We start from the raw sequence: 26279 nt of genomic DNA on the forward strand, positions 1-26279 counted from the left end.
TTAGATGAAAAATATGCCTCTGCAAATGAATTTATTATTTTTTTTCTGGAGAATGTGTCTTGTTAAGGTAGTATGTTTCATTTATGAAATAGGAGAGATAAGTCTAACTGTTAAACTTTTTTTCAGATATTTCTGTTGAAAGTAGATAAAATGGCGACATTAATTCACACTTTAGCAGATCATAGTAATGATGTCAACTACTGTGCCTTCTCATCATCGTGCTTGGCTACTTGTTCCTTGGACAAAACAATTCGCGTTTATTCTTTAAACAACTTTACTGAGCTTCCGTACTCACCTTTAAAAGGTCATACCTATGCTGTCCACTGCTGCTGCTTCTCTCCATCAGGACACGTTTTAGCTTCGTGTTCAACAGATGGCACTACCATGGTTTGGAACACTCACGATGGTCGGATGCTGGCAGTGCTAGAGCAGCCCAGCGGCAGTCCTGTTAGAGTCTGCCGATTTTCTCCTGAGTCCACATATCTAGTGTCAGGGGCAGCGGATGGGAGTGTAGTTCTTTGGAACATGCAGTCATTGAAACTGTACAGGTGAGTGCCAAATATTTTTTGACAGTCTTGTTTACCATGACAATGTAATTTAAGTAGTATGCTGTACTGTGTACAAGATGTGCAGACTTACACCACTGATTGACATTACAAAGAAAAAGGAATAGGATTTAGCAGACCAAAAGAGTATCAATAGGAGAGGGAGAAGTGCTGAGGTTTTTTTTTTTAAAGTTAAACAACACAAACTCAAGAAGCTTTAATTTTTACTAAGTTATCTTTCATCTAAATCCTGATTTTTTTTTAAGTTAATGGAAGTGTTATCATTGACTTAACATGAAATCCAATGCATTGCATACTGCATGCATCTGGTTTCTAAACAGTGGGTCAACAAACTATGATACGTAATACACAGTTAGTTAGTGGAGCCTGGCCTGACTGTGCTGTGTGCCTTATATTTTATTATGCATAGTGGTTTTTAATTAAGTATTTAATTGCAAGGCTATTTGGAGTCCAGGAAGGTCTTAGAAGCTTGACAGTAATCCAGCAATGAAAAAGTTTGGAAACTATTGACATATCCTGAAACCATACAGTTTAAGACATAACAGTGATAGGAGTTTGGAGCTGAGTGAGTTGAGTATGATAGTCAACATTTCACATGGGTTTCCAATAAACATTTGAAACAAAGCAGATGAGCGTTTTTAGTGATGTTGCACAGTTAAAGGCATGAACCTTAGGGTGATCTTCGAAGTCCTCCTCTACGTCTCTATATTTCAATAAAGTCTTCAGGCCAGTTCTTGTAATCTGTACTTAGGCAAGACATTATTTAGGTTTTAGAGCAGCAATTATGCAACATCTCTCTGAAGTTAGGAAAGAAGTTAAGAATTTGAGAGGATTGATGAGATGTTTCACTCAGGATGAGGGAGCAGCCATTTCTGAAAGCCAAACTTGTTTGATTCTGGTAATCTCCTGTCAAGCATGTTACTGCTTTTGTGGCCTCTCTACCTTTGCCTTCCACAGCAGTGATTTAGATGGGAACTGTAAAATTTTTCAAAACGATTGATTATAGTTACCTGAAATCGCGTAAATCTGGAAACCTGTCCATAAACAGAATTCTAATAGATTTTTGCCACCTTATTGTTTGTAATGCATACAGAAACACTGAAATGGTTGTTTCGTTTTCAGAGAATAAAGAGGTATTGATTATGTATTGTTTCTTAGTTTTATCTTTAAGAAAAATTGGGAATTTCAATCATTAGTATTCTGAATTCTAAGGGTTTATCTATTTTGAGGTATTACTAGCCAAGAGTTTTTTTTTTTAATTCAGAATACTTGTTACTCAGGGAAAAACCCAGAAATATTAAAAAGTCATTTCTGACAAGTATATGCTATTAATATATGCAGTGATGCATGTTTTAGACCTACATCCTTAATTTCTTCCTAGTTGAATGGTGGATGTATAATGACTATATAGAAAAGATATTGTTGTTTTAAGCAGAAATTATTCTACTTTGGTGTTTCCATTGTAAAAAAGCGAGACAGAACTTGAACATTCATATCCTGTCCCCTTCACTTTTAAAAGTTCATTTCAGAGTTAACATGCCAACAGTAGTCAGCTTAACTTTAATTGTATATATTTTAGGAGGTGTGTGTATATATATTTTCAGCTGATGAATTTTTTTTATTATTATTGTCATTTGTAATTGCAGATAGAAAAGTGCACCTGTCCCATTTTCTTAAAGCTGAGGTCAATATTACTTAGAAATTATCAAGGTACTTAAAAATTATGTCAGAGGACTTTAGTTAACCATCTAATGTCAGTCTGTGGTCCTCTGTTTCTTTTGCAACAGTTGATTGTGTTGATATGTTACCATACTATTATGTCACTTGATTAAATATACGGATGGTAAGTACAACAAAGGTATCCAGTTACTCCTTATCAGCTCAACTGTTGTAATTGACTGCCTGTTCAAATTGAGAAGTAAGATGGCTATTTAAATCATCTCTGTGATGGATGTAAACAACATGAAAGCAAATTAATTTATGTGTGTTTCTTAAAGTGTTCTCTATTTCCTGTTCAGTAGTTAAGATAGTGATATCTGGCCTGAAAGTCTTAAATGCATACTCTGAACATGTATAGTACTATTTATTTTACTGTTACGTTTTCAGAGCAGAATCTGCAGCTTTTTTTGTGAAAGAAGGAAAGTTTTAAAAGCTGCGCTAAGGAAAAAGAATTGTACATATAAAAATGGGAAGCACTGTAGTGTATCTGTTGGTGTCCTTAATGATAAAATTAAGGGAGTCAATGCTTTTTTGAAGGTCCTGGGTCTAATTAGAGAGACTCTCAGGAAAGTTTATTGACTTGTCTGTTTTCTGTGGCATTAAGTTTGACACTTCTGGCAGTAAATAAAATTTCTATCAGCAAAAGACAATGAGCAGCTGTTCTACAAAATACAATGACAGAGTAAAGACGACTGATATTTCTTGCTGTATGACTGTTGCTTATGGCTGTGATTTTTTCCCCTGCACTTTAAGATTTAAGTACGCATGCTGGGCCAGATCTAATGTCCATTAAAAGGAGTGAGACACTTTCAACTGACTTTTGGTTACTATCAGATAACCTAAAGGATGTTAGGTTGACCCCACTTCCTTCCTGAGGATTGACCACAATTCCATATCTGCTAGGAATTTTCTTTTAACATCAGTTTTACGAAGTGCTTTGGCTGACTTAGTTAAAATATAGAAATAATTTTTTTCACATTGCTTTCTCTTGTGTATGAATAGTCCAAAATTAACCCTATGTCATAAATCACAAAGTATTCTACTCAGCCACAGCTTACCATATGGGTCAGTAGGTGTTCTGTTTTGTCTTTAAAAAGACAAAACAGGTCTTTGTGGTCTCTGTGGGGGTCTTTTTTTCCCGTTTGTGTACATGTAAATCTGTGTTATGATAGTTGTGTATTTAACTTTTACAATTTATCCTGCCATAGAATTTTAACAGTGCATTGTGCCTTTCAAATGGTAAGTCCATGCAGATTGTCTTTAGTTTGAAAATTATTTTATCACTCAGTTAAAATTATTGCCTTGGAGTGCCATCTTGCATTTTTCCTCCTGCAGTCAAAGAGCAGGTCCTGGTTCCTGCAGCTGTGCTTATTTTGCATCTCCTTCCACAGTTGCTGTGAGTTTCTCTCCCTTCTGTTACCAAGTTCCAAAGTGCAAAACTTAGAACAGTTTGGCTTATTGTATCAGATTGCAATTTAGAGATCACTTCTTCAGAACATTACTTATTTTAAATTCAAATCCCGTGTACTCTTGCTTTTCAGATCGGGGAATGTTAAAGATGGTTCTTTGGTGGCCTGTGCATTTTCTCCTAATGGAAATTTCTTTGTCACTGGATCATCGTGTGGTGATTTAACCATTTGGGATGATAAAATGAGATGCCTGTATAATGAAAAAGCACATGATCTTGGCGTTACCTGCTGTGATATTTCTTCACAGCTGATTTCTGGTTAGTTACTTGACTCGTCAGGGGAGGAACATGGAAAAAGGAGCTACTATCCCAGCCAAAACCAGTAAAATTATGTCACAACACAGACTTTTTGTATAATTGTGGGGGAATACTGAAGACTTGTGTGTCTAAGCTTACATAGCTTGTGTAGTGGGAAGAAACATTTGCACAAACAAGAACTTCTATTTGAAATATCCTGGTGGAAGTTAATTGCAGTACAGGAAAGTGTCATAGCCGAACAACTAAATATTGGAAATTCTGAAATATTTATTAGAGTCTGAAAAGCTGAAAGGTTAATTTGTATAAATTTTTGTCAGGTAAAAGTGTTTAATGAAGAGTTAGAAAATCATGTAGTCATCTGCTTTTGATGGAGGTTGGGAAGTTGGGCAGAAACCTCATTGTCAGATTTAGGAAGTAATGCTGTAACTTGTCTTAACAACATTGTAGGTATACTTTTGTGCTTTCCAGATCTACTATGGAGACAAAGTGGTCTCTCTAAAGATACGTAGGCTTCTGTTTTCAGTGTACACGAGCTGCTCTTGCAAAGGTACAAAAAATTACAACTGAGCAGCCACTTGCATCTTTCAGTGCTAAACACAGCAGTAAGTACTGCTGTCTGTACCACCTTGTCTAAGAAGGTGGTACAGAGCGGGAAGAAAGCAGAGGAAGAAGTGGGGGAAAAAGCAGGACAGAAGCAGGAGAAAGCTGAGGAAGTAGGATGTGAGCATATACTTCAGTACAGAGAATTAGTGACAGACAATCAAATGTGTGTCTACTGAAAGGTATAGGGACAGCATTGAATTAATCTGTAACAATAGAAAGGATATTAATATTTAAATAACACCTCTAGACCCTTCTTGGTGAAAATGCTACCCAAAAAACTCCATTGTGAGCTAAGAGTTGAATCTGAGGGAAAGGAACACAATGAAGCTGAAACAGATCAGAGGTGTAATTTCCACCGCTCCATTTCCTGTTGACATTATTCACTTGGTTTAAAAAAGTATGTTCCCAACCCTTCAGCCCTTCTGCCAAGATAGAGAGAAACAGGCAAGAAAGCAAGTATTTCCTACACTGTAGATTTTTTTAGCTGATTTATGATCATTCTTAATTTTATTTAAGCCATATGTTATTGAAAGTCAGCATTTTTACTTTTTGTGTGTTGCTGTTTAATCACCAAGGATTGAAACTTCTGGGATTATTGGCAGATTTAACACATTGCAAAATCCATATAAGTAGTGCTTATCCAGTAGAATTAAAGATGGTTTTAGATTGAGACTCTCTTTACCTGCTTAATTCAGAGCAAAACTAGAACCAGAGTTTCTGATTGGTTCTTTGTGCTTTAGACTATTTGTAACAGATGATTCTCCTACCTTTAAAGTGGATTCAGTCACAGTTGTATAGAAGCTCGTCAAATCTAGACCAGTTGTAATGCTGTGTGGGCTTTCCCATCCGACTGCAGTTTCAGTGCAGCCCTCTTCCTGAATAAGTAAACTTCAGTGAAATTACCTAGTGATACTGGTAAAAAATTGGCAGATCTTGCTAAAATTTTCTAGTGAATCTCAGTGGAAGACAGTGTAGTCCTCCTCCAAGTTATCCCAAAGAGCTCTGCTTGTATGACACTGTAATACCCCATTAACAAGTTGGTAACTTGTAAAATAGTGTTGAAGTCTGTGCGTCGTGACAGAATTCTCATCCAGACCAAGTTTCCAAGTAACATGTTCTTAGTTACCAAGAAACATGTGTTTTTACAACATGATAGGCAATGCGTGCTACTCATCTTTCTGTAAGACCCAAATCTTACACTGTAAAATCCTAGCAAAAATTATGCACTTTGCTTTAATGTTTAGCAGATTTGAGGTAAGTCCTAAGTTCTGCCACAGTCATAGTAGCTCTGATTGTTCCTGCGAACAAACAGGTCTATGTATACTTGGATCTTATTGTGATAACCATATGAAATTAAAATATACTTTATGTGGTGGAAAATGGAGATAAAATCTCTGGGGTTATTTGTAAGATACTTGACAGTAAATATTTTGACATTTCTGGTAACTACAGAGCTGGAAAGATGAGCCCTTAGAATGTCTGTTACAATTTTCTGATTTCTAGCCTTAATCCTGGTGATTCTTGCAGGAATTATAAGACTTGGTACTGGCAGAGGTAATGCCACTGAAGGATTGTTATGGTGATGTGTTTCAGGCTGGTATGGCACAGCTCAGTGGAGTAGAAGAGCAGAAATAATTTGGCAAGGGACTTAAGAATTAAAAAAAAATTATAATGAGCTGAAACAACACATTTAGAATGGAACATAATAATTCAGAAATGTTCATATCCACTGAATAGGGAGGGGAAAGCTATAAAACTATTACTGTTGTATTTCATCTTTAATGCAGTATTTCTCGAGTAGTTGGCTGGGCTGCAGTCATGGAATACCACTTAGTTTATTAAAATGAAGAGCTGAATATTTAAAATTATGAGAATAGCCTGTCAGATACTCTCAAATTTTGTACCTGTATATGTGGTTAAGTTTGAGAACTACTGAACTGTAGAAGAAATGGATATAACCATATAATTCAGGTTAAAAGACTATATTGTTGCACTCAGTAGATAGAGGAATCCAACATTTACCATCAAGAAAACTTAAAATATGAGCCCAGTTCTAGTCTTTATCTACTTGTTCAGGAAACAGTATAACAGTGATACCTATTTCTTACTGCTAAATGGTTTTAGAATTTCTGCAATTATTTTTATTAACACTTTTTAAAAGTAGTACTGAGATTAAGGAAATTTACCAAATTCCAGTGTAAGAATGCTGATGTAGTTTACTGATAGGCTGTTATTTTCAGTGCTTCTGATTCCCATTAATATATTTGAATTTTATCAGATGGTGAACATGGATTCAGATACTTCCAGATGGCTTCTTGTGGTCAAGATAATCAGATCAAACTCTGGCTTATTTTGTTTGCAGATTTCTTAGGTATGTATAGTGATGTTTTTTTCATATTCCAATGTCTTAAGTCTTTAGTGACAATTTACACCTAAGATTACATTTATACTGCTGCCATGGATTTACAGCCAAACTAACAACAAGTTGAAAGTTTTCTTTCAACTGTTTAGAAGGAGAGCAGCTAAGGCATGCGGCACTTTGTGACATTGGGCCCTGTAGATTTTATTTAGTGATCTATTTATCAATACTTGTAAAGATTTCAAAAACATTTCCCCTAATTCCCTCAAGCTTAATGTTATGATAATTATTTGGTTTTATTTAGCATTTTTATCTTTTGGTAACCAGTAACATTTCTACTGTGGCCTTTGAGCAGGTTGATAGGTTGCAACCTTTTAATCTACCAGGCCAGGGAGAGGTTTCCTTTCATCTTTCGGTACATCTTGGCCCTTGAGCAAGAGCTGGAGAAATGAAAACAGTGTTGGCTCCTGCTAAAACTGCAATGTAGATGTGTGACTGCTATGTAGAGACTAGGCAGATGGCCAAAAACATCTTCAGTGGGTATTTTTTTGTAATCTCTTTTATATAGAAGTCTGTAAGGATGAATATTGTGTGTACAGAAGGATGAATATTGTGTGTACAGATACACATTTAATTATCAAACACTGTTAGACATGCTAAGACTACAAAGTGAGGAAGTCGGAGATGTTAAAATTAAGTTGTCTCTGTGATCTTTTATCCCCCTTTTTGTAGACACTATGTCCCAGAGTCAGATCTTTGGTGCAGCTTTACGCTTCTAAAACAGCTTGTCTTATACCTTGTCGAATATGTCCATAGGTAATAATTTACTTTTTGTATTTTTAGGTGTTGAATTAAAATATAAATGCACATTGAATGGACATTCTGCCCCGGTTCTGGCTTGTGCATTTTCTTATGATGGGCAGATGTTAGTTTCAGGGTAAGCAGTATCTTTTACTTGTTTAAATTTCAAGCAGGTGGCTGTTCAGGTTCACGCTTCAGTATTGTAAAACAAAGTTCAAAAAAGTTGGGAGATTTCAAAATATATTTCCAATAATTAAGGAATAGTTCTGTGACCTCCAGAACTATTGAAGTGTCTGTCCAATTGGTCTGTGTCTTGTGGGTGATTGAGTTTGAAATCTAGGATGTTGCAAGCTCTGTTCTCTTGAATATTGTAATGAGATTCATTATTTCCTGGTTTTGGGGCATTTATGTGGCCTTTCATGTGGATACTCTAGCATCTATTAAAAATACAAATCTACATTGCAATCTTACCGTCTCTTTGGGACACCATTTAGGATTTCCTTCTCACTCATGCACTTTCAGGAACTTCTTAGAAAGTTAAATATCTTGAGATTTTTGTCTGATAGATTTGGTTGAAATTAAAAATTTCTTCACTGATCCACACGCACAGTATGGCAACATAAGTCTTTTTTCTATAAAAAGTGCATGATTGAGATAACTGTAGACCTGTGTTTTTGATGTCAGCACTGTACAGAATAATGGTTAAGACCCAAATTAATCATGAACCATCAGTTAGAGACTAGTAGTATTATTAGTCTTTGTTAAAGGGTGATAAGGGAGTTGCCAGTGTCATTGCAAGGTCACTCTATTATGTTTGAAAGACCCAGGAGGGTGGAGGTGATGGGAAGATTCCTGATGACTGGAAAGATGCAAATGTCACAGTTACCTCCAAGAAGGGCAAGGCAGAGGATCCAGGGAACTACAGGCCAGTCAGCCTACCTGCAGTCTCTGGAGAGGTTATTGGGCAAATCCTTCCAGTGGGCTTGGAAGCTGTTTACAAGCACAATGTGTTTGGGGAAAGCAGCAGGACTTGAACAAGGGAAAAACTGAGCCTGACCAACCTGACTGCCTTCTGTGTTGAGAAGGCTGGCAGTGTGAACAAGGGGAGAGCAGTGTGCGTTTTACACCTCAACTTTAGCAAGGCTTTTGGCATGGTCTCCCAATGTAGTCTTATAGCCAAATTGGGGAGATATAGATCAGAAAAGTGGACGGTAAATTGTGTGGAAAAATGATAGGACTGTCAGGCTCAAATGGTTGTTGGTCATCAGCAGCACGAAGATGAACTGGCAGCTGGTTACTAGTGGCTTTCCTCAGGGATCAAGCTGTTGAAAGAGGAAATTATAAATAAGGTAGATAATAATCGTTTATGTTTTTATGAATATTAATGCCTGTATGCTTTTATTCTGCACTTCTCATGAAAAGTGCTTAATCACTTCTAAACTAAGTGGCAACTTGAAATAACAAATAAAATGATTCAACTCTAAATTTTAATTGTCTTTTTCACGAAGATTTTCTAAACTGAAACAGAAAAACTGATGTCTTGCAAAGGAAAAAGAAAAGACTACAATAGTCAGCAAATAAACTTAAAACTATACAAACCCCAGGAGACAATAGCTTGCTTTGACATTTTGCTTTGTATTCTTTTTAAAGGAGTCTTTTTCAGTATTTGAAGATCATTATGAATGTTTGTGATATAGAGTTATTTTATTTTCCATTAGACATATGGATTATTGTTTTCGCTTGTATTGTCATAAGTGAAATGTCTATCCCGTAAAGTCTTTCAGGAAACACTGCTGTCATGGTAAATAACTATGCAATTTGTATTTAATGAAATATTTATGTATTGATTGCATTGCACCACTATATTTTATGTATTGCATTGCACTACTACTTCTAGCTTGCTTTGCAAATGGAAAGGTTTCAAAAATAAATAGAAGTCCTGAGAGTAGATCATGGATAGCCAGATTCGTTGCATCTGCTTTACAGATACTGCTTGCAAAGACACGAAGTAGATACGGTACAGACAATGGGGAGCAGTGAGAGTGGGGGCCAGTTTGCATAAGCACTGTGCAAATCCTCTACATCAGAAATTCTCATGGAAGTGCAGAGTTTTCGTATTTAACTACTGTTTTTTACATCATGCTGGAGGTACAGCTAATCAGTGGTGGTGTTTTAAGGTGGGCATGGGTGGAGGGGATTTAGATATCTAAGCTTTTCATAAACTGGTGTTAAGAAATCTGTTTGCTTTTATTTTGTTTGTGGAAAAGGTTTTTTTTCTTCTTCTTAATTAAAAATAGTTTCCTTTTTCTTCTCTGCATCATTTTAATGTCGATGTGTTTTTTTTAAAAGGTCTGTGGACAAGTGTGTCATAATATATGAAACTGTAAGTATAGCAAAGTGCAAGATAATTCACTGGATTGTTGTCTTTAAATATCAGCACTGGTTTTGCAGTGTCTTATCAAGATAAAGAAATATTAAAGAATAGGAACTATATAAACACAAAATATTTACTGTGCATTTTGGGAGGGGGGGAAGGAGTTAGAGGAAAAATGTCTCTTGAGAATTGATCAGTCTTTCTCATTTTTTATTTACATTCCTTTGAGGTGTTTGTTATTTGATTTTTCTACGGTAGAGTATTATTCAATGAATTCCATATGTACATGTTATCTTCTTATTGAAGTAGAAGGATTTTTTGTTGCCCTAAATTTATCTTAGCTTCCAAAGCAAGAAGGACTAGCTTTTGACATAAAATCAGGAATGGTGACCATAGAAATTCTTCAGTTAATTATATGTAAAGTGCACATAAAATAGAAACATAAAATAGAAGCATAATAAAGAATTCAAGAAAATTTTTATGATAAATACAGTGTATTTTCTTTAAAACATATTGTTTAGGCATCATCCTTTGTGGTTCACCTGTGAGTCGTATTTACCTGTAGTACTTTAAAGTATTAAAAAAATAATAATTTTGCTGAAAATGAAGGATAAACAAATTTTAAGCTTCTCCAGCTTGCTCTGCACATACTGTTGTACTGATACAATTTTTCAATTAGGGTTAAAGTTTTTCACCAAAATCACTAATTTGATACCTTCCCAATTTTTGGCCCAATTACTTTAGTAGTTTGAAGCTTAGACAGGTATGTAAGAAGTCCCCTAGATTTTTGGAACTCTAGAAAATTGAAAGATGCAGAAAACCACAGCATAAGTATTTCTTAATACTATTTGTCAGCTTTTGTAGCCTTAGGTTTTTACCATTTTTACCAAATGGGTTTTTACCAAATGGGACAATAACTTTTATAGCTGTTGAGGAGAAGTGGGGACAATAAACCTTTGTGGGAGGGAGAGAGATTTCAACCTAAAATAGGGTGCTTTCCTCATGAGGGACAGCTCAAAAAACTGGAGTGCTGACCGATCAATTAGTGATTCAGAATAACTTTGCTCTTCATCTTTCCAATCTGTCTGTACCTGTCAAAGAAACAGTATCTTTCATAAGAAGGAAAATCTTCCAAATCGTAAGTTAAAACTGTGCAGAAATTCAGGAATTTGTTTTTTAGTAGCATCTAGTGGCCAAATAGGAGAACCATAGGTGTGATTATTTATTGTCCCAATTGAAGGATTGTAGCATGAAGTTCATTTGACTTTCAGTCACCTCTTCACTTTGGTCATTTCTAATCCTATATTTGTAGAAGAAATGTTTTTATCCACATGAGCAACGAGCCAACATGGATATAATTAATTCAGTTGGTATTTCTGGCATTGTTACGCTGAAAGTTCTATGCTGGCTGATTGTTGAAGGATAGCAATGTTCCTGTGAATTGAATAGGGGGCTTCAAGCAGGAAATTCAAGTTGCATTTCTGACTCTGCTGCTGATCAGCTTTGGCAAGGTTGTATAACTTCTCTGAAGGTAACTTCTGTCATCTTCTAAGAAGCAATATTATTCCTTATTTTGAAAGAAAGTATATACATGAGTGAACGTTCTTTTTATTCTTTAAGATTTAAAATCACAAATATTCTTTTACAGAGTACTGGCAATACCCTTCATACTTTGTCACAGCATACCAGGTAAGAATTCAGTATGATTTTTCAGTTTTACTGTTAATAAATAAAAGAAATTAAATCCTTTATTTTTGGATTTTCACACATTTATTTTTATTTGTAGATATGTTACAACTTGTGCTTTTGCACCATGTAGTCCCTTACTTGCTACAGGTTCAATGGATAAAACTGTGAACATATGGCAGTTTGACCTTAAGCAACCCTGTGCAGGTTAGTGTGTGAAGTATTTGTAATCTGTTCTTTAAATTTAAAGCACAATATTGCTGAACACCTTCTGAAGATGCAAAAACCCCACTTTTCCTTACATGCAGTTAGTTTGTAACCTCAGGATTATGTGCACGTTATTTATCTTTGCTCTGAATTGATCTTATTAATGTCCTACAGAGGTATTGGTTTTTTGTTTTTTAAAGAAAAGATATACTAGAAGTATTTTAATTTTATTAATCTGCTATATCTTCTTTTCTGATAATTGCCATTTCTTACTCTCTGGACAGTGTTTAAGAGATGAATATTATTCCTAGAGCGCTGAAAGACTTTTTGGACAAGTATCTTTGGCGATGAGTTAAACAGAAAACATGCTAATTGCAAGCTGAATTGTCAACAAGAAATACAGCTTACCAGTTGTTATAGGTGAAAAAAACCAGGATAATTAATGTTACAAAATACATCAGCACCTAAAGTATATGGAACAAAGGTACATAGATCTTTGTTCAAAGCACAAGAGTACGTCTGGACTCTGGTCTGCTTTTCTAAGGAGGTGTGAGACTTGGTTTCAGTGTCTGCTGACACTTTTCTGTCTTTTAGTTCAATTCAAATTTGACAGAAGTCTAGGCATCTGAGAGATCAAATTCCTCTAAACTTTGAAAATTGATAACGTAAAAGACAAACCTAAATTATTGCCCCCCAGTGAAGTAACGTCTAATAAGCATTTCTTTATTAGATTTTGGGGAATGTACAGTACTGAGAACACTTGAAAAACAGCGTTCATTACTGCCATTGTTCTTAGAACTGGGTTTTTTTTCATTGTTGGGGTTTGGGGGTGGGTGGGGTGGACGTGTGTGTTCTTTGGTTTTTTTTTTAAAACTGTCTTTTATCTTTCCTTTCCAAAGGAAATACTGTAGAAAATGAATCTAAGGTGGCAGTTGAGGACTGGTCAGAGGATGATGTTTCAGCCTGGCTTTGTGCACAAGACTTAGCAGACTTTGTTGGGCTTTTCAAAATGAATAACATTGATGGCAAGGAACTACTGAATCTTACTAAAGAAAGTCTGACTAATGAATTAAAAATTGGTAAGAGTATAAAAATAGTTTTTAATCTTTAGGTACGTGCAAAACGTTGGAATGAAAGTGAGTTAGGAGTTCCATACATGGATTTTTTTTCCCTGAAATGTATTTTTATTTCATTACCAGGGCTGATAAAACCCCCTAATGTCACATTATCCAGAATACTCTTTTTCTTTCTTTTTTTTTTTTTTTTTGGTGTGTTTGCTTATACCTAGAGACATAAAATGCACTTCCACCAACAATGCCATGTTAAGTGGTCTTACCTGCTTTTGTTTCTGTTTTCCTTTTTAGATTTTGTATCATTAAGCTGTGGCAAAGGAATTTCAGCTTTTGCGTATGCTTAATGATTCTGACTTTGGTAAATAGGGTACTCTATAGTTTTTCCTATCAGTCTGCAAAAGTGCTGTGTTTATAATACTATGTGGTCAACTACCTTGAATTTAGCAGTGAAATTCTTCAGTGTACTGTTACCATAATAGAAAAACACAAGGTATGTTTTAGTTTTTACTTGTTTTGGAGATGAAGCATTTGATGTTGACATTTCCTGAGGATCAAGCAAAGCTTGCCTGGCTCAGACACTTTTTAATTCATCAGGTGTCCTAGTTAATACATTGTCCTGTCACTTTATTGCAAAACTGTGATTACGTTTAAGAAGGAATCACAAGGAAGTGCCATATTAGTAATGATTCCACAGTGGTAATTCTGAAATAAGAAATTTAAAGGATGGTGAACTGCACTGGAACTTTCTGAATATAAGCTCTCTGTTCATTTTGATGGCTAGATTTAGGTGTAAATTAGGTGCTGGTATGTTTGCCAAAGTGAGATCAAGTATAGCAAAAGGCTTGAATGAGTTAAGAAACCTTTTAAAAAAGTACAGTTTTATTTTTAGAAGTTCAAATTCTTCATTGTAGGAAGACTGCTCCCTTCCTTTTTTGTTTTATACGTGTGTGTGTGTGGTATTGGTCTGTATCAGGTCATAGTATCTCTGTGTGTTAACTAACTTTGTTGAATTCTAGAAATCAGCAGGGATGCTGGGAATCTGTCAGGCATTGTCATCCACAAAAGACACTTGGCTTCATCAGTTTCTTTAACATTGGAGTAGCCTAAAACTCTGTTGCAGCAGTCACCAGCTGAGGCTAATCAAATAATGCTGACTAGAAAGTTATGTGGGAATTGAATGCAGCGTGACCAATGATAAGAACTGACCTGCTGAATATAGCGTTCTCTATGGGGAAAAAAAATCAACAAAAGCATGTGTTGCCTGATACATTTGTAATGATGCTATCAAGAACAATTTCAAACTCAAATAAGAAAATAAAATCCAAGTTGTAAGAGCCCATTGTAAGGCAAGCTATAAGGTGCAAAGGATGGATGTGGCTTTAGACAGGGCACGTGTAGAATATAGGCTAATTATGGGAAGCTGTTGCTTTCTGGCTCTTCCATTTGCTATAAAAGGATGCAGTGAGGATTGGTGGTACATACGAGCTGAAGTAGCTTCAGTATGTTCTTTCCCATTATCAAGTAAAATGCTCGTTGCTCAGTCTCTGATCTCAAGACGTTGGTCTTTTGCCATGCTTTTTCTTCAGTAGGTACTTTAACACCCTTCATAAGATTATAGGATAAGGACTCAGATTTTCACAAGTATCAGGCAGCTGCAAGAAATTTTTTAAAAAGCTCTAACTGAAATCACTGTCTTAATAAACATAAGCTACTCCACAAATATGAACCAGCATATATGCAGTGTGAAGCAATGAGTTCCACTTTAATGGTTACATGAAAGACATTTTTAAAAGAAAATAATGAAATATACTGCTCAAAGTCACCAAATAAAATCATTCAAATCAATCAGTTCTGAAGTGGTAAATGCTTGTGATTCTGCTTCTACATATCATTCTACAACTATAATTGGCACAGAACAGAAATTATGGCCTGATATATTTGACTTGAAGAATTGCTCTCTATCTGCCATGGCTCAAGCATTTACAAAATAGGAAAATACTATCATACTATCAATTAACGCTTTTCAGTGTTATTCAAATTCCAGTTTAACTAAATTTTAGGAGTCTATCACTATACAAATACTTGAATGAGCATGTCCTTTCCCTCCTTGATAACCTGTTTTCTTTGCTCTAAAACTGCAACATTTACCAGTTCCGTAAGATCTTGCCACAGAAGTCTTTAGTATTTTTTACAGTCTTTGCAAAGGGAGGTTTTTTTAGGCCATTTTACTTGATGATTGATAGTATAGGAGCTTTTTCTTCTATAATATATTAGCTGCTTATTTCCTGTCCTGTTAGTCTTTGCTTCAGCTCTGATTTGCATTTAATAAAAAGGGTATCCTCATGCCTTTGAAGGCGTTTAATCTAAGAAAGCGATCAGCAAGTGGTTCACATAACATTTGATTCACTTCTTTTATTGTTTTTGACAGCTTTTTGAAAGAATGCTTCATTACTATGCAAATGGCACTAGCCTCTTTCCAACCTAATTGTCATATAATATAAATAACACTGTATTAAAGTCTGTAAGTTGTTGAGCAAAAGTAAAGTGACCATTAGATACATTCTGGCTGAAAAGCTTGTGTACATTCAACAAAGTTCAGGATTTCTCATTCTTAACAGCTACAATGACACATGCACTGCAATTCTGTGATGCAGCTGAGTCAGAAAAAAAGGAATACGTATCCTTTTCCAATTCAGAATACAAGGTGGGTGTACATTGTTCCATGCCTGCATACTCTTTTTCCTATCAGGCTAACTAAATGTGTTAACGTAAGGTGAATCTTGACTTCAGTTTGTTTGCAGAGGTGGGCAGGAGGTGAGACTAGGTCTAATTTTTGGAAAACCACACCTTCAGTTAGGGGTTGATACCATACAAAGCATTTTGTACTGTAATATCACAAATTGTAAAGAAGTTGGAGGCATTCCAAATACTTTCCCTTCTTCTGCAGCACATTGAGAAGGCTTCTTTTCATGTCACTCTATCCTGATTTAGGTTAGGTATGTAAAGAGAACAGATTGTCTTAAAGACAGTTCAACCCTTTCCTCACTTATTGCAGGGTGTCCTTAGAACATAACTTAAACCCAGGATGAATATGCATAAACTGAATTTTGAAATCTCTGATCAGACTGACTTTGTCTTCTCTTCATCAGCAATGTACTATCAAAGATGTGGGATTTTTTTGTCTTCCTCTTTTGGTTTTAAGGTTTCACTCTAGGTACATACAAAAAGTATGAGTAAGTTCTTTCCTGTTTCACCTCTTTATCAAGAAACTCTGGGTCTGAGAATGAGCTTGAAAACTACATTTTGGAGCAGAATTTGCATCACTTGTGATTCACCATGCCTTACATGTATACTGAAGTAAGAGTAAACTTTGGGGGAATTGCTCAGTATAGATTAAACAGAAAAATACACGTGCTTTGCCTATATCAACAAAATCTTATTTTAGGTGTTCTTTTATAACTAGTTTTCAAAAGATGATGTGTCATGGATAATTCTTTAATCCCTGACTAGAGATTTAATCAGGAGGTAGTTAACTGAGGTGCAAACTGGATGCAATAATCTTCAATCTGTTTGCACGAGAGGAATTTAGGAGAAATTGCCCATATGATGAAGATTGTAGAAGATGCCCTCAGAATCCAGTTATAACTACAGAATTATTTGGTTCCTTTTTTACCTCTCTTTCCTTTGGTTATATTCTTAATTTTTCTTGATCCCAAACTGATCTCATAGATTTTTACAAAATTGCCATGCAAACTCTTCCTAAAAATAAGCATGAACTTTTATTGTATTTCAGTACTGTATTTCAATTCTTACATTGTCTTTATCTTTACATATGTCATTACATAATCCTTATTAAGGAAATATAGGTTAATTTTTTCCTTTTGCATATATTTTTCTTACTCTGTGACATCTTTTGTCTTTGCTGATTAAAATGACTTGCCTATCAGTGTGACTGAGTTTTATCCCTTTGCACACTGTATTTGAGGCAGCTGATTAATTGTACAGTAAAGCTGGAAGCACTGGTGTGTTAAGGCCAGTCTGCTTTTAGTACTGAAGATGGAAAGTTAACCGGAGTAGGAACTAGTATTTACCACTACTAGATTGGGAGAAAAAATTGTGACACGTTACACCCACAGGTTTTTTGACGTAAAACAGTTTTTAAAAGGAGGAATGTTTTATGCTGCTGCAAGATGAAGATACTGATAGCTGGGATGCATTTCCAATCTTGACAGGTTAAAATTGTAATGTGACAGTTTATAGAACTATAAAATTACTGTTCTCATTGTCAGATTTCTTTTTTCCTCTTCTACTCACAATTAAGTTGGAAAGAATGGCTGCTGTCTCAAACACAGATATGGCTCTTTTTTCAGATTCACAGCTATTGTATATTCTCAGTAAATAGGTAATAGTAAGTACTCAAATCAGTTTTGGGATACTTAAATAAACTTGTGGTCCTTCATGGGGGAATATGTGTTAATCAGTATTTGTGATGCCTTACATGATAATGAAAAAGAGTTTATACAACAATATGTGCATTGTAGAGAGAAGAGCTTGCAAGTCTCACAAATTGCAGATCAGAGTATTCTTCCTTTAAAAAAAAAACCAACCCTAATGCAATTGTCATAGACTCAGACAAAATATCAGTACTCAGGCTCCACAGGTCATTTTTATGCAAAAGAGATTGATTATATTTAATTGAACTGAAATGAATGAATTAAATCTTTACTAAAACCAAAGCTTCATACTGCTCACAGTAACAGGCCCCTCTTCCCCTAGCTGTCCCAACCACTGGATTTTTGGTTTTCTTTAAGGGATTTTGTTTTTTGCCAAGAATCAGCTCTACTACCTTCACTTGCAATAGTACATTACTATATCTGATTTGAGAACATTTGTAATAATATATTCATATACCATCAAATTTAAAAATACCAATTGTGAGCACTAAGTATATGTTAGACTGGAGCTGTACATCAGTATAAAAGGCAATGATGACTAGGCTACTGGGCATTTTAATCACGTTTTTTGAAAACAATTTCTTCCGAAATGGCGTTCTTCCCCCCAGCATGTAAGATGGTGTTCAGTTTTGGTCAGAAGTTGCATGCATTTTTTCAGCATGAGTTTTCTCTTGGATACAGCTGTTTTTTGCCCCCCCCCCCGTCACCGCCTCACACACGACCTCAAATATGCATTATTTTTGTTTACAAGGAGTGAGTGCATGGTCCTTTCACTACTTTCTGCTTGGGCTGTCTTGTTTGATAGTGAATCTGTAAATGCCAGTCATTTAATAGAGCACTTTAAATAGCATAATTGAAGCACTGATGTCTTATGCTACTTTGCAGATAATCATGCCACTATGGTATTTGGTTTTGTTTTTAGTGAATGAGAAGTATAAATTGATTCTGCACAATGTGTGGGAATAAACATAACTTGTGCATCCCCACCTTTAGTGGTTGGAATCAAGCATTAAACTAGATTGTGAACAATTTTTTGGCAGAGGTATTAATAAAATATGTCTCACAAAATATAATCAAATTTGATGAGAATTTATAAAAGATTTAGATTCCCATACATTAATCTTAATATAATTTGTAAGTGTAAAGCCCCACCATGAATCCAAATTTAAGTTAGCAGCATTTGTGCTATTTCATAATGCCTAATTCTGTACCAGACGTTTAAAAAAAAAAGAGTTGAGCAACTCATCAAGATACTCTTATTCACTCTCTAGAGCTGATAGAACTTAATGAACATTTTTTGCAATCAGTTTAGCAGTAGCAGCGTTGCAGAGTGGTGAGGTCGGTGGGTACAATCTCATGCGTTGTAATAAAGGAGCTCTGTTACTGAGACCTTGAACAAAAGGTAGAGGTCCTTGCGTATCATGAGGGCTTCAGTATGTCTTACCCAGGTTTTTTAAGGTTTATCATCATCTTGCCAAGGGGATTGTCCACAGTGAGGTGGTGTGTTTTTTTTGGGGGTTTTTTTTTTTTTTTTTTTGTTTGTTTGTTTTTTGTGTTTGTTTTTTTTAAGAATGTCCAGTTGGGAGTAAATGAAGTTTGATGGTTTTATTTAGATTGTGTGAATGAGAGTGTACCTCATTATAAATGTGATGCACTTTTCTGGGGAGAGGAATGCCAGTGTACAATTTAATTGTAAAAATAAGTTATTTCCATTTTGATAGAGGTTGCTTTACACAAGCATTGCCTGAGCATTGAGGTGCTGCAAGTCTAAGACCTTATCTTTCATGAAATAGGAGCATATAACAATGAAGTGTAATTTGCAGGCACAGTGTACAAACATACCTTATTGTTGTTTTGATGCATTGTTGGAAGACAGCAAAGTTACTGTTGATGCGTCTTCACTTTATGGGCTTGAGTGCCTCTGAACTAAACAGTCTGAAAGAAAAGAAGGCAGCATGGCACAACTATAATTGTCTTTGTAGTTTTATTTTTAGATTAGGAGGACATTAATCTTTTAAAAAACACAGGTTCAGGCATTCTTCAGTCGTCCCTTTCTAAGCCATAGGACAGCAATACTATACAACAGGTGTAGTGTATTGTAATAGAGAGATGTAAATGACCTTGTATGACAAAAACTAATGTGAAGAGTATGGGAAATCCAATTAATTATACTTCTACTGAAATGGTATGTCCTTACATTTAGCATGACTGGAAGGACACAGCAGTCAGTAAAAAAGCAGTCAGTCCCTGTAATGTTAGTGGTATTCAAATTTTTACTCTGTAATTACTTTTTTAATCCCTGCAAACAGATAGTCACTGCACCAATAGTGTGTTTTGTAACACATCAGGCATTTAGAGAAATGGCTGTATTTGTGGCTTGAAATTAGTTCTTTACGCTGTGCCAGCACCTCTGATTTTGGATCTTGCCGTTTTGTGGCTTGTATTAAATTTAAAACAGTGTTTGTATCAATTTAAATGTTTTAAGCTTTCAAAGTTGTGTCTATTTTAGAAGCATTTTTTTAAGACTAGTATTAAAAAGCCATTCTAAGATTTGCTGACGAGCTTTTTCAGGGTTCCTCTGGCAGGGTTATGGTTTTATTATTTTTTTAAAAATCTGGCACAGCTGGAAGTTAAACACTCACTCTGGCATGGTAGAGTGGGAGAAAGACACAGATAAGAAGTGAATGGGTGTGATACTTGCCATGTGGCAGAAACTAGCTTCACCAGGAGACTGACAGATGATCTGGGAAAAAAGGGGGTATCAGGAAGGTAATTTTGCATGCATGCTATCATAGAACCATAGAATGGTTTGGGTTGGAAGGGACCTTTAGAGAACATCTAGTTCCAACCTTTCCTGCCATGGGCAGGGCCGCCTTCCACTAGATCAGGTTGCTCAAAACCCTGTCCAACCTGGCCTTGAACACTTCCAGGGATGGGGCATCCACAACTTCTCTGGGCAAACCTGTTACAGTAAAAAAAATTTTTCCTTATGTCCAGTCGGTAATTTAGACACAAGGATGTTGTGTCGGACTGTGTTAAAGGCCTTACAGAAGTCCAGGTAGATGACATCAGTGGTTCTTCCCTTATCCACCAACAGAGTCATAGAAGGCCACCAGATTAGTCAGGTGTGATTTGCCCTTTGTGAAGCCATGTTGACTCTCTCTAATCACCTCCCTGTCATCCATATGCCTTGACATAGCTTACAGGAGGATCTGTTCCATGTTCTTACCAGGCACAGAGGTGAGGCTGACTGGTCCATAGTTCCCAGGGTCCTCCTTTTTATTTACCATTTTTAAAAATGGGTCAATCAAACTGTAACTCAGACTAAGGAATGGAACCCCTACGTCTGGCATGTGGTTTTATTCTTGGTGCTGCATGCTTCCATTTTGTAAATTGGCACTCATTGTTACCACTTACAGTGAAGGTGAATGCATATATTAATGGTGGCCTGAATTGAAGAAGTAGGAACGTGGTTCTGGATCTCCAGTAGCAGAGTCACAAGAACTCATAAGGCCTGGATGCAAAGTCTCAGAACCTCTGTATGAACCTAGTTGTATTTGTGTTGTGCAAACATGGCTCAAAGATAGAAGATTAAATATATACTAGTAAGCTTACACTTGAGTGAATGGGTTCTACTTTACGTGTTTTTTTTCTCCAATTATGCAGTGCAAAGAGTGTAAGGAACAGGGGCCAGAACCTCTTACTGGAGTCTCCTGATCCTGCTACAGTGTCAGTGAATTTTGCTGTCCTGCTTGGTGTAATATTCTACTAGAAGAGCAATACACTTGGGAAGTGAGAAAGGTGGACCTGACGCTGCACAGCCTAAGGCACACTGGAATCCAGACTGCCTGATGCCTGGTGCAGTGCTAAACCACTAAGCTGTTACACAGAGGGTTGGAAGTGGAGTAAATATCACATCCTTCTCATCCTGTTTTGTGTATTGCTACACCACCAGCAGGGTCCTTGCGTTAAGTGTGCTCAGTGTGTTCCAATTCTTATTAGAATTAGACTTTCTGGGAGATTAAGCAACATCTGAATGCCTCCCTACTGATCTGTGACAAATTTAGCACTTTATGTCCGTAATAGTGACATAAATATGACCCTATGCCAAACTGCAGGGCAAACCTGGTCCAAGGGTGATGAGTCCTCACTCAGGTGCTTTGGTGGTAGGTAGTCTTCTGTTTGGAGGTGATGATGGCACTTGTGCACTTTTATACCTTCATACTGTTTTCGTAATAGTCCAGTTTCAAGGGAGAAACACTGCTATCTTCCACTCTGTCTCAGTTTTTTCTGCAGTTAGCTTTGCACATGCAGCAGTGTATGTGATTCTATTATGCATGAACTAAAATGCTGTTCTGCCAGGTAGCCACGTCTTTGCAGCAATGCTGCACTTGCATTTGTTTTACTGTTTGTTTTCATTACTCCACAAAGTTATTGTTAATGAACAGGAGTTACATGCTGTAGCTGAGCTGTTTGTAGTGGTGGCCAGGTGTGTCTGCAGATTTTTCTGTATTAGGTGGGGGTGGTGAGATGGAACTGTGTCTCCTGTAACACAATTGCTAATTAATGCAAGACCTAACCTCTTTGCCTTACACATCTGTGTTGTCCACTTCATGTATGAATAACTTTTCAGAGTCTTTAGGCCTGCGCAGTAAAGTCCTCCAGAAAATTGAAGAACTGAGGATGAAAATGATCTCTGTTTCTGTTACTATCCCTGATGAGTTCTTATGTCCTATAACAAGGGAGCTTATGAAGGATCCTGTCATTGCAGCAGGTATGTCTTTAAGTGACGTTGACTAAAATGAATGACTTGAGGGTAAAGATAGGTGTGGGAACACAAAAATGGGCATATCTTATCAGTTGTAGAAAGATAAACTATTCTAAATAGCTGTTGCAACAAAATAGAACTGTGGTAAATATTCAATTTGCCAAATTACATCTCTGATACAGAGAAAAATACTGTATCAAGCAATTCGCTTAGTGTCAGCTCTGCTGATGAAGCTGTATAGATTTTTTTTTTTTTTAAATGTTCCTTCCTCTATGTGCCTTTGCAAATATAATTACAAGCTTAATTACAGAGTTGTCTCAGTGAATGCAAAATGGAATTGTGCACACAGTGCGGGGGGGGCGGACCCAAAAAACAGGCTCATTACTACTCTTGGCACACCATATATATGGCACTTTTACTTAGAAGTTTGTACAGAATGGGATTCATTTAAATTCAGCAAGACCTTGGAACTGAGATATGCAAGGAACAGATGTTACATAGTTAAAACATTTTATGAAGAACTAGTGTTTTGTAGTTCTAATCTTGGGGGCAGAGAGGGGGGGCATATGATCATCAAAAGACCAGTATACTTTTTTGATGCTCTGTAAACAGTGACTAACTTCATACAGTTTTGAGGTATCAGGCCAGACTTCTGAGAATTAAAACATTCAAAATATGAAAACATGTGCTAACTGCTGGAGTGGTAAGCACTGCACTTAACAGGGCTTGAGCTTCTAAACAGTAGCAGTAGGAGGACAGCCTTGCATATCCTTTTTTTTAATATAACTTTGAAATAAGGATACAGTTCTAGAGCAGGATAGTTTTGTTGAAAAGCTGAAAATTGCCGCCAGTCACAATTCACACGTATATTACAAAATCAGATAGGCATTTATAAGAGAAATGGTTGACCTTTTAAATTAAAATGTTCACAGTGTGTGTGATCAATTTATAGTATTAAATATTGGCTGTGTGCCATTCAGTATTTGTGTATTACACTGCTGTCCTGAAACATGGGATTACTCTGCTTTTCAGAACACAGGGTGGGCATATCTGGGAGTTCCTCACACTGCTTTATTTTTATAGAAGTTGATGAATAGTAACAGAAATGTTAGTGATTGCAGCAGGAGAAAGGTTGGTTTGTGGCAAGACAGGAGAAGGAAAGTATACTTTTGTGTTTGGAAACATCTATATTCACTAGGTAGCTACTTCACTGCCCAGCACTACAGAACTGAAGTTCCTGTAGTATAAACACAGCTGACTTGAAGATGTGGGCAATTTTGCAAAGTCAAATTGGAAGAATTTAGATATTTCTGAGATTAGAAAGTAACTGAAGTGAGCCGGATATTTTGTTTAGTTCAGTAAGCTAAATAAGAGTTAAGTAAGACTTTTATGCCTCTGTGCTATATAGAATTTAAGGAAAAATAAAAAGAAGGTAGAATGCCAAACTGCGTATTTCTTTTACTCAAGTGACCAGCCTACATAAGATTTTTTCTATGTTAAGTAAGTAAGTGGCTCATGTTCAATAAAGGGGAAGAAAATAGAGTGTAGCCCTGTGTTAGAGGAGGAGGGGTGGAGGACACAGGTTTATATTTCATCAGAGATGTTCCTGGGTGTTTGTGCTAATACTTGGCTGGGAGGGCAGGGAGGCGGAGGGTGTGATTTATTCCTCTGTTTCTGTTCTTTAAGTAACAGCTTGTTTCGGTACTGACTGGAAAAGCTGAACTCCTGAAACGAGATGGGTGTTGAGGGCTAACTCGGGCTTGGTCAGCCATCTGAGTGCCAACAGTGTTCATTGCTGAGCACTGCACAAGTAGCACTCTTTAGTTGTGTTAGTCACTGGATGTTAATGAGCTTTTACTTTACATTATGGATCATTCAAACTGAAAAGAAAGTCTTAGTTAACATGTGCATAATGTATTTTATTGCTTTGCAGTCAGAGGCAGAAATACGAAACTAGCCTGAACTGTTTATATTCACATTCAGCTTTCATTGCCCCCCCCTTTTTTTTTTTGTTTTTTACTATAAAGGGTTCCTGAAGTGAAAATTATTTTGAAAAAGTTACTCAAGAACTTTAGATCCAGCTAAATGGAAATGTTTGTTTAAATTGTGATTAAAATCTAATAGTTCTGTTAACCAAAGCTGTGCAGTAACTTTAACACCAGTGTGCCATTTATGTATTTTGGTAAAGCACAGCTTTGATTTTGGGGGGTTTTTTTTCTTCCCCTAATTTTTTTTTGGTGGGGAGTTCTCCCCCCAGCACTTTTTTTTTTTTTTAAACTGACATGCTGGTTTTATTCCCAACTGTCTTTTATGTACAGTAATGGTTCAATACCTTTTATCTTTCCTCTCCCATTGTCCTTAACTAGCAACTACAAACATTGTGATATATTTTTTTGTAAGTCGGGGGGGGTGCAGAATATTACTTGCAAATGCTTGGTGAGGCTTGACAATGTCTAGTATAGTGTCTTTAGAGTGATTTGTTTAGTTCTAAACAGAGCTAAGTAACTGTAGGTGCAGGCAACTTGATAAGCATCATCTGCTTTTCTTTAAAGGAATTTTTTTTAAAAGAACAGAGTAAGCACTGGTGTTAGAAATGCCGATTGTCAGTTGCAATTGCCTGGCTAGTCACCCCACTGTTTCAGTGTTTCTTTCTTACTTAGACTAAGTTCATTACAAGGCTGTAAAAAGGAATCACATCTATACTGTAAATAATTCCTTAACCACAAATAAGGACACAGGAAGACTTTTATGTAATTTGGTCCTGTTTATCACTCATGTACCTTAGTCACAAGTTCATGCACGAACATGGCTTAATCCTGTGACTTCATCAGAGACAATCCCTTGGATGGGAAAGGGCTAGTTTTGCAAATGTCCATTGCTGGCATGCCTCTGCTGCTAACAGACATGAGGCAAAATTCCAAGCCAACCAAAATCACTACAGCAGCAAAACGTCTGTGTACAAGTGGAGCCTTTTCTAAAGAGATCTAAACTTTGTGTCCCCTGTGTTGTCCCCACCCCATGCTTACTGCCATAGCTGGCTCTTTGAGGGAAGGCCTCAGACACAGCTGCAAGAATTTTTCAAACAATATGCTGCTTTAACATTGTCAGTGAACTGATGCAGCTGTAACTGACTGATAAACATGCAGTACTTTCTAAAATAGCTTGTACTAGTTAGTTTTTAAATTACACTGTACTTGACAAAGTTGAACCAAATTTTAATCTTGATACTGCTGTATAAAGTTTTATGGTAATATATTTAACTATGTAATTTGTAACAAGTATGTTTATGGTCAAGCTTTCACAGACCATGTAATTTTTCTGGATCTCAATTTTCCTGTTTGGAAATACTGATTCCCTTACATCCCTTTTAAATTTCAGTAGCTAATATCTTTACAGTGTAACAGTGCCCAAGCATCTGTAATAAAAGCTTTTGATAATCGTTTCTTTGCAGATGGCTATTCCTATGAAAAGGAGGCAATGGAAAACTGGATCAGCAATAAAAGACAATCTAGTCCCATGACAAATCTTCCTCTCCACTCTCTTATGCTTACACCAAATAGGACACTAAAAATGGCTATCAGTCGCTGGCTAGAGACTCAGCAGAAATACAGTTAAGCCACTTAGTTTTGAAGTTGTTTATTAAAATTAACTGAAATGAAATTGTATGTAGCTAAAGGAAATAACTCTATCGGAAACAATTGGAAAGAAAAAAATTGTGTTTCTGTTCTAATCTGTGGCTGTCATTTAAATATTTGTTAGAAAAATCTTCACTGGTGGAAGCTCTCAGAAAATTACTGAAAAACTTCTAAGCTTTGGCAATTTTACTTTGTGGTATTTCTGTTTAAGAAATGAAGTATTCAGATTCACAGTTTTTCAAATAAAGTTTTCTTAAAATTTTCATTACATTTATGAGTTTTGAGTCTTGATTTTGCCAAGTTAGTCT

General features: G+C 36.2%; 1 protein-coding gene across 2 annotated transcripts; it reads left to right on the forward strand.

The window, feature by feature from the left end:
- WDSUB1 (WD repeat, sterile alpha motif and U-box domain containing 1) lies at positions 1–26230 on the forward strand. 2 transcript variants are annotated; one of them, XM_009334019.1, is made up of 10 exons: positions 1–548; positions 3827–4011; positions 6893–6985; positions 7817–7910; positions 10124–10157; positions 11797–11837; positions 11935–12041; positions 12941–13120; positions 22202–22342; positions 25788–26230. In XM_009334019.1, exons 1-10 carry the CDS (start codon positions 151–153, stop codon positions 25949–25951), a joined length of 1437 nt encoding a protein of 478 aa, XP_009332294.1. In that variant the 5' UTR covers positions 1–150; the 3' UTR covers positions 25952–26230. The 2 variants fall into 2 exon arrangements, with proteins under 2 accessions (XP_009332294.1, XP_009332295.1); XM_009334020.1 differs by lacking the exon at positions 22202–22342.
- The last annotated feature ends 49 nt before the right edge of the window (positions 26231–26279 follow it).

Source organism: Pygoscelis adeliae, unplaced genomic scaffold, assembly GCF_000699105.1.
Source record: "Pygoscelis adeliae isolate BGI_AS28 unplaced genomic scaffold, ASM69910v1 Scaffold131, whole genome shotgun sequence".
Taxonomy (NCBI): Eukaryota; Metazoa; Chordata; class Aves; order Sphenisciformes; family Spheniscidae; genus Pygoscelis; species Pygoscelis adeliae.

Excerpts from the sequence above, each read along its gene's own strand:
- WDSUB1 (XM_009334019.1), top strand. The coding sequence starts at position 151 with ATGGCGACATTAATTCACACTTTAGCAGATCATAGTAATGATGTCAAC. Across the intron at positions 4,012-6,892 it reads TTCTTCACAGCTGATTTCTG|ATGGTGAACATGGATTCAGA; the intron begins GTTAGTTACTTG and ends GAATTTTATCAG. Across the intron at positions 6,986-7,816 it reads TTTGTTTGCAGATTTCTTAG|GTGTTGAATTAAAATATAAA; the intron begins GTATGTATAGTG and ends TTGTATTTTTAG.